The following is a 10,880-nucleotide window of genomic DNA, read 5'->3' on the forward strand; positions in this document are numbered from 1 at the left end:
GCCGGCAAATGTGAACCGGTCCCTGGGAACAATGCCCTCGGTTTACGTTCACGGCCTCCAAAAACGTGAGGGAAAGGGAAATCCGGAGTCGCGGTGGAACAAGTCGGGGAGAAGCTTCCGTGACCAAACCAGTCACCCCTGAGGAAGGGACCGAGTCGGTCCCGAAACGTCGGGCTCTCTTAAACTTGGCTAGAGCCATATTAACCTTCTAATTATTCCACCCAGCCAGACAGATTTCTGTCGAAATGTTTACATTTAAGTCATTACGCATTGACTTCGGTCAGGAAGCGGCACTCCTCGCAAAGCGGTACGTGAGCGTAGCAAGAGGCATCACGACCTACCAGACTCATCTCGACTTCACGAAGACCTGCCGGGAGATGAACGTAGTGCCACGAAGCCTTCAGCTTAAACGCTTGGTGCACACGGCGGAGGGCCACAAGATCATCGCAAAAGCCGAACAGCGCCTGCTAAACGCCCGAATCCATGAATGCCACAGCGTGATCAAGAAGAAGGAATTAGACCTGTTTTTCCTCCGACGGCAGCTTCAACATCGACTGCCCGACGTCTTTCCGTCTTTGGAGGAATTCGCTCGAAATGTGGCTGCAACAACAGCTCGGAAGCAGCAAGCGGCCCACAAAAGCAAGTTCACGACACTTCAAGGAGAAAAACCCCACCGCGGACATGACAACGATAATTTCGTCGTCAACCTGTCCTCCAGACAACTCTCCCCTACCGAGCATAGCGTGCTGGCCAAGGGACACAACTTCAACGTGAGCACGGCGCATCCGTCACTACCAAGGATCATTGCGGCTACGGAGGAAGGCATAAGACGACTCGACAACGGCATTCGAGAAAATGTCCGTCTCAAGGCCATCGGTGTACTATCGAAAATAGGAAAGCGCCGTGAGCACAACATGTCGAGGGAGGAGAATAATGCGATCCGTTCACTCCGGAATGATGAGAACATTGTCATCCTCCCAGCCGACAAGGGCAACGCAATGGTCGTGCTCGATAGGGAGGCGTACAGCGACAAAGTGCGTGATCTCCTTCACAGCTCGGCCTATGAAACGCTGGCGAAAGACCCCACACCAAGAGTCCAAAGGGAACTGAACAAGCTCCTGGCGGATATCTTTAAGAGGCACCCGGAGGCAAGAACCACCTACCTCCAGCTTATCTGCCGGAACGGCTCTGCACCAGGATTTTACGGGCTTCCCAAGATCCACAAGCCCACTGTCCCGCTCCGTCCTATCGTGGATTTTACATCTTCTCCACTCCGTGCGCTGTCCAAGTATCTCCACCGGACTCTGGCGCCGCTCGTGGGAAAAACACCAACCCACATACGCAACGCCAGCCACTTCGTGGAGCGCATGAAAGATGTGACAGTGAGCAGTGATGAATGCATCGTTTCGTTCGACGTCGTGTCTCTCTTCACCAGTGTGCCCATAGCGCTAGCAGTGTCCTGCGCACGAGCAGCTTTGGAGGAAGATAAACTCTTGAGCGAAAGAAGCTGCCTAAGCATCGACGAACTGTGTCGTCTACTGGAGTATTGCCTCAAGGGGACATACTTCAGCGTCGACGGGATCTTCTACAGACAAGCCAGCGGGACCGCGATGGGGGCGGCGATCTCCGTTACAGCTGCGAACCTCACAATGGAGCACATTGAAGAAACGGCACTAGGCTCCTTTATTGACAAGCCGAAAGTGTTTGTGAGGTACGTGGATGACTGCTTCTGCGTCATAAAGAAGTCAGCCGTAAACAGCTTCCTCCAACATCTGAATTCCGTCGACCAGGCGATACAGTTCACGGTGGAGCGAGAGCGAGACGGGACGCTTCCGTTTCTCGATGTGGCAGTCGGGCGGCAGGGCGAGCGCATGACCTTTTCGGTGTACAGAAAGCCAACGCACACCGGCAGGTATTTGCATTTCACGTCCTGTCATCCGACTGCCCACAAAGCTTCGGTAGTTTCGGCGCTCCTTTCACGTGCAAGAACAATCTGCACGTCGGAGGGGGAGAGAAAGAGAGAAGAAGAGAAGGTCGTCGCCGAGCTGCTAAAGAACGGATACACCAAAGCTTTCATTCGCCGAGTGTCGCGCCGTGTGCCGAAAGACACGCTACGCGACCCCCCTCCCCCCTCCCCGGCCACCCCACCGGCCACAACGGAATCCAAGAAGCCAGCCCAGCGCGTTGTCATACCATATGTGCCGGGCATCAGCGAAGAGCTCGCCAGGATTCTCAGAAAAGAGGGGGTCACGGTGATACACAAGCCAGCGTCGACGCTCACCCGCCTGCTACCGCGGCCGAAGGATCGACCCCCGAGGGAACAACACCAGGGCGTAGTTTACAGGGTGCCGTGTTCACAATGCCCAGCTAGCTACATAGGCGAGAGCAAGTGCTTCCCAGAAAGATTACGCCAACATAAGAACGACGTCAGGAAGATGGAAATGCAACGCAGCGCTCTTGCAGAGCACTGTGAAAAGCACGACCATAAGATTGACTTCGACGGCGCTTCTGTTCTGGAAACAGAAAAGAATCTGGGAAGGAGGCTCTTGCTCGAGTCGTGGCACATTCAAAACACGCCGGCAAATGTGAACCGGTCCCTGGGAACAATGCCCTCGGTTTACGTTCACGGCCTCCAAAAACGTGAGGGAAAGGGAAATCCGGAGTCGCGGTGGAACAAGTCGGGGAGAAGCTTCCGTGACCAAACCAGTCACCCCTGAGGAAGGGACCGAGTCGGTCCCGAAACGTCGGGCTCTCTTAAACTTGGCTGGAGCCATATTAACCTTCTAAGAAAGTTCATTTTCACTCGTATTAAAGCTACCTGAACAAAAACACTGCCGGGAAGATTTTCAGCCTGATATAAAAGCTTGGGTACTGAACTTTGTTGGCAAAACATTATTTTCAGGCAGATACTGTTTGAAAATAATAGCTTTAATAGGTTTTTCACATAATATCGCATTTAGCGGTCGCACCGTAAACTAGAAGATGTCTTTCCCTCGCCGGAGAATGCCATGACAACCGTGCTTCCTTCCTAACTTCTAACCTATCGACGTTTACTGCCATTTCTCGCACCTTTCAACCTGCTCCTCTCCACCCGTGGAACGAGTGACACAGCACTGCGTTAGGGCCCGTAGAACGAAGGGCACTAGCAGCGAATAACGATTCCGGGTTGGGACACGTCTCATGGCTTTTGGGGAAAAGGGAGTGTGCGATGTAAAGGGGAAGTGGAGAAAAAGAAGTAGCAGTGCCGAAAAGCACACACCGGTTGTGTGCTTAAAGCAACGCAATATATATATTGGACAAGAAAAGATATCCAAAGGCCGATGAAGAGAGTAGGACAATTACAGAAAGAAAGGGGCTAGAACAGCCGTATGGTAAGCGCTTGGTGATAACAAATGAGCGCCAGGGGAAAAAGGCCAAGCTGAATATGTAAAATCAAGAACGCGTGAGATGCATCTTAAACAGGTTGGCACACGGTATATAAAAAAATGAAAAAAAGAAAACTCACAGGGTTCCTTAATTGCTGGGGTTTAACGTCCCAAAACCACGATATGATTATCAACGACGCCGTAGTTGAGGGCTCCGGAAATTTCGACCAGAGCACTGCACGGGCTCGGGCCTACCCGAAAACCCGGGCCCGGCCCGGCCCGGGTAAAGTAGTTTTCACGGCGGGACCTGGCCGTGTCGGGCCTGAAGCTCCGGGCTTAGGGCCGGGCCCGGATTTGAGGTGGCGGGCTCGGGTCGGGCCGGGCTTGAACTTTGCTCCATTCTTAAAGGGTCACAAATGTGAAACACTGAATTGGTTTAGACCGATAAAGTGTACTCTGAGAACCCGAACGTCGTCAATTCCACCATCGATGAGTTTACTAATAAAGGAGAAAATCAAGGTCAAATTTCCATTTTGAAATTTCGCGCTGAAATCTCCGCACGTGACGTCACGGATTTCAAACTGTATTCGTCGTATTTTGGGGACCTTGGCTCATTGAAATTTCCGGAAACTTGGTATGTTAAGTCTGTTAAGGCCCCTCAGAGGTGAATGTACTTCATTTTTACCCACTATAGTCTACGTAGGGCCCAGTAGATGCCCTCAGAATCTATGACGTCATGGCGTTTGCAGCGTGATTTTCAAGTTGGCGTCATTACCTGTATATTCCTGCGAGTTTTCTCTCTTACCGAGAGTCTTGTTGCAGCGAGCATGGTGCTTTTGTAATGGTAAAAGAGTAATTTATTTGTCGCAAAAAAATATACACGCATTGGGGTTAGTTTATACAGAAGGAGGTCCCATAGCACAAGGCTGAAAGGGGACCTCCTGTCAGAAAATTACATGTTGATAAGTACAACAAAATGGCAACTAAAAAGCGTTAAGTAATTATTGATAGTAATAAAGACAACGCAAACATGCAATAAAAAATGCCAGTAAAAATGGTAACAAAACAACGTCTAGTAATTATACAAAGCTATGAAAAGAACGAAACATACAATAAACATGGCAGTAAATCGGGAACATAATGCCGTTAATGAATGATATATAGCTGTTGAAACGACTTCAATGTGCATGAGTAATAAATGTGAAAAAATAACGAACACAGTAATGGCTCTAAATGTAAGAGAACGCCGATATAGAAATACAGATGAGTTATGATTGCGCAAAAATATGTTTAAGTTCTTTTTTAAAAGCTGGTAATGACAATTGTTTAGTGCTTAGTGGTATTGAATTCCAAACTGAATGGCTGCAAATATGGTAGTATGTTTGCCGTAGTTAGTGCGTGCATGTGGGAGTAAAAAGTTGTTGTTTGAGGCAAACCTAGTAGGATTAGAGTTTAACAATTGAAATTTCTCCTAAACAGCGGCTGTTATGGTACCGTTGAGACATTTAAATACAAGAATCCCCAATTTATATTTGAATAAATTACACACTGTTAGTACACTATGTTGTTGGAAAAGTGGGGACGCGCAGGTGATTGGTGAACTGAATGTTAGGATGCGAATGGCCTGGTTTTGGAGTCGTTGAAGTGGAAGGATATGAGATGGATAGGTATTCGCCCATGACGTGATACAGTACGTGATATGACTGTGGATGAAGGCGTAGTACAGTTTAAGCAAAGTCTGCAAGGAGAAGAATGGTCGTGCTTTAATTAGTGTTCTGATACCATGAGCAATCCTCTGCCTTATAAGTGAAATGTGATGATGGTACTTGAGATGAGCATCTAGGACTACTCCCAAGAATGTGCACTTAGTAGCGCTAAGAAGGCTGTGGCCGTTTATAGTAATAGCGGGTGTAGGTGAGAGAGCGTTATGACTGGAATGGAAGACAATGAACTGTGTTTTATTGGTATTAATTGTTAAACCATTAGCTGTGCACCAATTCTGAATGTTATAGAAGTCAGAGTTATATTACTCAGGGTTAGTCAGAGTTAAGTAACAGTTATATTACTGTTAATATAAAAATTGTTTTTGTCTTTAATGTGCCTTGTTCCACATACGCTGTGCATACATATAGGTCCCACATTTTATCTCGAAAAAACGCTTTTTTATGTGGGTAAGCTATTTGGAGAAGTTTTATGAGGGATAAGTACTGAACTGCTTTTTCTTCTTGCATATGAGCTACTTGATTTATCTGAAACCGGTTGAGCTAAAAGTAAATAGACCAAGCGCTTATATGTAAGATGTCGCTATTCCGTGCTTTATTTGCTTTCGTTATAATTTTATATCGCAAATGTTACTCTAATCACAGGAATAAATTTAATATAATAAAATTATACCTATGAAATGTCATCGCAAGAGCGATCACAGAGCTCCAAAGCGGGGAAACGTTATTGAAAGTTAGAGCCCCCCTCTAAAACGAAAAGACTGCATGGAGCCTTGATACATAGAATCGCTGTAAAGGCACATTCTTTTTCTGTGATGGTGACGGCTCCCAGTGGTCATGCGGCGCAAGATGGACATGCACAGCCTGCTTTGTGTGCCCACATTGTTAACGTCTGAGCTTTCGTCTTGTTCCGCCATATCAGGGGTCTCAAACTCACCTCAGCTAACGGCCGGGCCTCATTCATGAAAATTTACTCCCGCAAGGGCTAGGCCAATAACGAAGGTAGGAGCGTGGTAGGAGGGAACAGGTTGTTTTAAAACTACCGTCATTTCACAGCAGACCTTTCTCATATCTCATATACGGGATCATTTCTGAAGGAGATTTGGCGGAAGGAGTCGAACAACAGATCGATACCCATTGTTGCAAAATAGTGCGGAACGGAGCAACTTGGAGCGCGCCCGACTCTATCGAAGAAGAGGAAACCGAGGGGCATCGAGGGCACGTGCACGTGGCCGGCGCAGCAGTTCGTCTTTAGCATTGCCAATAAACGGACGTCTCTCTTTTACGTCTGGGGAACCAGACATTTCGTATCACCCATAATGACTGAAATCTGGACGCCGATTCTGAAATATAGCTCTCGTTTCACGGTTATGTATCAACACACGGTAATCGCAGGAGGTGCCTCACGAAAAGTATGCTTTAGATCAGTGATGTCTGTGTAGCTCAAGAACATACTTATCAAGAAAAAAAAAAGTCGGATGAAGACAATTATGTGCGGGCGGAGGTCCGCGAGCGAGAGGTCTGCGAGCCGCGTGTTTGAGGCCCTATATAGTGCGCTATATAGTGCGAGAGCTACATGATACTGCCGCAACGGCGTTGGAATGCGCAGGAATAGAATAGGTCCATTAAACAAGGCGTGGGGTGAACTATATTCGCTTGACAAAATATCTGGTTTGAAAAAGAACAATGACACATTCCGTGCAGGGTGATGTCCCCTTACCTCGAACCATGTGCATTCAATGAGTAAGCTTCAAGAAGCTTAGTCGCGCCTTTATTACCAAGCCCGAGCGAACCCAGAAAATATATCGAAATCGCTTCGTCCACCTCCTACCAGTCCTAACCGCGTAGTCTAATGACCACCTTCTACCGGTGCAACATCGCTGGGAAGGCATAGGCCATTATAATATGAAAAAAAAGCTAGCACGATGCAAACCGTGCATAACATAGACTGCTGAAAAATCAAGGAGAAGATCTCAAAGAGGAGGTTTATAGATGACATTTAAGAGAGGCACGACGTTCGGGAACGAACGGGATGAACTGGACAGCTATGGTCGTTCTGCAGAGGTCCAAAAGATCCTAGATTTGCTCGAGTGGTGGAAGAACAACGGCTGCCGACGCCTTCGCAATTGGCAAGGCAGATGTGGTGCGCCCGTGCGGCCAGCGCGAGCAGTGCAAGAAGCTTTAGCGCGGCAAGATATGTGATGCAATGGCGTGCTTAAAGCACAAATCTCTTGATACTTTGTTTTTTCGCACAATAACATGTAAAGAAGTAAACTATAAACCATTCCATAACAAACTTATAGACTGTATAGCTATACTAGCAGTGGTGCGGTATATGAAAATAATGCTATGACAAATAGTTTTTTTCTTCCTTTCGGCTGCTTATACGCACACACGTGGTGCACGCAGTTCCATAACTTTACCTATAGATTAGTGTATTTACAACAACGGTCAAATTTTTTTTTTCCCTCTGTTTCTCTTGCTGTGGCAAGGTGATACGATGGTGAAAAGAGGTACTACATATCGAGAACGGTGCACGATTGGCTTCGTGGTTAGAGCATGCTATAAATTTCAATGGGCTATAGAGTGCAATACAAACAAAGTGAAGTGAAAGTTTTGTTCTCTGTCAAGCCAATCTAGAACACATGCTCTGGCGGTGCTCCATGTTACGCGGAGGCGAAGTCATGCCGCTGCGGTGTAATAAGGTTTATCCATCCATCAATCCATCCTTTGCTGTTATTGCGCTCCCTATCGAAACTGAACTCGTGCTGCAAATCACTTTCCCTGCTACAATGTCTGCTACAAAACGTCCTTCACGATCCCCAGTGTATTTGCAGAAAAAAATGGGTACGGTATACCACTGCCGAACAAACAATCATTGTATCCAATATGTCCGCTCAACTGTTTGCGCCGTGAGCCCATTTTTACAATAAATTACCGTATGTGAAAGTATAATTGTTAGCGAAACATACGCGAACAAAGCGTATATATTTGCCACTTAGAACACCTTGCTGTCAATTCCATGTTCGAGCAACACCATCTGGATTACTGGGTCGGGCCGGGCCGTGCCGGGTAGGCGAAATTTTTTCTCGGGTTTCGGGCCGGGCCGCGCCCGGGTCTCATTTTGAGTCACCGGGCCGGGTTCGGGCGGGTAAATTTGAACGAGTTCCGGGGCCGCGCCGGGCCCGGGCCGAGAATTACGGCCCGTGCAGTGCTCTAATTTCGACCACTTGGGGTTCTTCAACGTGGACCTAAATCTAAGTACTGTGGTGTCGTCGTCAAGCACCACCGCGAGTTCGAGCACTGGGAGCTTCACGCAGGGCGCCGCGTCCTCGTTCGTCCCGCGCCCGTGTAACGTTCGAACTGCTGCGCGCGAGAACTCGGCGTGTCACCGCGAAGGGACGGCGAGCCGTCGCGAGCAGCGAGGGAGACCCTAGGCGACACTCTCCAAATTAGTGGTTTATTACGGGGGATTTTAATACAAGAGAACAATAATTCGTTACACCAATCGCACGTAAGATAGTTACACAGGACACCAATTAGCTAATACAATTGTTACCAAATGTGGCCGCGAATGGCACACCCACAAAACGAACAAGCAAAGAAAGAACCAGGTTTGGAGAGGCGACCTACCCTTCGGCCAGCGCTCCCGCGATCTCGCAGCCCAGAACAGAAGAAACAGAACAGACATAGGAACACTTAAAGGAACACATACGGTGCACGATCGCGAGGCGCTGCCTCGAGACTTCGAGACCGCGGAGGGTAGCGCGCGCCCGCTGAGGCCGGAGCGCCGACAAAACGACGTAACCGCCGGCCGGCGGCGAAGAACAAAGAACAAAGGATCGCCGCCAGCCGGAGCGGCCAAAACGCGTACGCACCCTTCGAGGTCCCCAAGTGTTCTCTCTCGAACCTGGTCGCGCGCCCGCCGCTTCTAGGCGAGCGCGAGCAAGGTCCAAATCCCGCCAAAATTGGGCCAATCGGCCACCGTGTTTAACCTTCGAGGGCGGGGTGGCACCAAAGTGACGGCGATTTATGGCCAGCTGCCACCCGTCCGGTCGAGAGGAGAGCGACGCGAGCATTCTCCAAGGAAAGATGGCGTCGAGCCACTGGCGCGGACGCCTGAATTCCCACAGTACACGGGTTGTAGGCATTTTCGCCTACAACAGGATCCCTTATGCATTCGCCTAGAAAGATTCGAAGGCGAAATTCATCATCTTCTCTTCCAGTGGATGTTTTGATCCTACCCCGCTCTGCTCTGAAAGCATTCTACATCTAACATGGTTTGGCATTGCCTCCAGGATCAGAGGCACTGCAAGCGTTTTGCACCTTCACCTGGTTTTGCGCAGCCTCCATAATCAGCCCGTCTTTGACCAAGCGACGATGGCATGTGATGACGGCATCATGCAACGTCACGCTGTAGGACGTCATATAATGACGTCATAGTGACATAAGAATGACGTAATAATGGCGTCACACATTCTGACAATATATGACGTCATCGTCATGATGACATCATAGATGACGTCACATGGTTGCGTCATCACGTGATGATTTTTTTGCATCACTTTTGTTGGCGCCGCCGATGGTCAGTTTTCGTGTTCGTTGAGCCATCTAAGGCTTTCGCCTTAATTATTGAGTAAGTGCTCAATTTAGGGGTGGGGAAATTGATGAAGGACCTATCTACGCCTCAACAATTATGGAGGCGAACACGCTTGAAGCCCGTGTGCTTAGATATAGGTGCATGTTAAAGAACCCAAGGTAGTCAAAATTTCCGGAGCCATCCACTACGACGTCACTCATAATAGTATCGTGGTTTTGGGGCGTCCAACCACAACAACTAATATTATGAAATTCCATCTCAACAATTCTCGAATTGTTAGTTCATCAACTAGTACACTATCAGGGAGTATATCAGAGGGCATATTTGAACGAGATATTCTGGTCTTAAATATTTTTACCCGGACTGCTCTGCTACATTTCCCGATGGGTTTGAACGACTGGTCTTTAGGCTTCAGGCTAGTAAAGCCGTGTTGCAATGGAGGTATGGCCATTGCGCAAGGCGTTCAAGACATAAGTGCAATTCATATTGTTGTCATGACGAGGTAATTCGAGAGATGATGCTAAAGAAGCTATGAAGAAAAGAGGCGTATTGTTTACTTTTTTTAAGCAGCGTAAGTTGCATGATCTCGGAAGACGCGATAACCTAATGCAATATAATTTTTGGTCGCGAGCAAATTTCCCCAGTTTGCTTAATCTGCACACTTTGGATATTCGCGCTGATACTCTTCAGAGCGCTTCAGGCATTTCTTATTGCTTCCACTGCTTACTTGATCTGTGTTCGTGCGTTTAGCTCAGTTTGTGTTTAAGAGGAGCTAATGTGTTAACCAGAAAAATATTCTTGCAAATCTCTACCATTCTATTCACTTCTGTTAAGAATCAGTGTACGCTCTCGTGCCTATTAATGCACTCAACTAGGCTTCCTCTGAAGCATACGGTATAGGATGACTGTCTGCTTTGCTTGAAGTACCAAGCAAAGCAGACAGTCATCCGATGATAAGGTGCTGTGTCCGCATTAGTTAGCATTGAGCGTCTGTGTGCATTGTAGAAATGACTGGTTCGATTAATCTCTACAGCATGCGTTTATAACGAGTATCCAAGATTTGTCATCCTTGACAGGTGTCAACGATTGAAACACTTAGGCAAGCATCAGCACCCTACATTCGGTTGCAATATTCAAAATGAATTTTGATCTGGCGTATAAATTATTCCGAGAAAGAACAGTCTACGATTGATG

General features: G+C 47.8%; 1 protein-coding gene across 1 annotated transcript; it reads left to right on the forward strand.

Moving 5' to 3' along the window:
• Positions 1-245: 245 nt before the first annotated feature.
• Positions 246-9,506, forward strand: LOC119375288 (uncharacterized). Its single transcript, XM_037645468.1, has 2 exons — positions 246-1,242; positions 9,433-9,506. Exons 1-2 carry the CDS (start codon positions 246-248, stop codon positions 9,504-9,506), a joined length of 1,071 nt encoding a protein of 356 aa, XP_037501396.1.
• Positions 9,507-10,880: the final 1,374 nt, after the last annotated feature.

Source organism: Rhipicephalus sanguineus, chromosome 11 (genome assembly GCF_013339695.2).
Source record: "Rhipicephalus sanguineus isolate Rsan-2018 chromosome 11, BIME_Rsan_1.4, whole genome shotgun sequence".
Classification (NCBI taxonomy): Eukaryota; Metazoa; Arthropoda; class Arachnida; order Ixodida; family Ixodidae; genus Rhipicephalus; species Rhipicephalus sanguineus.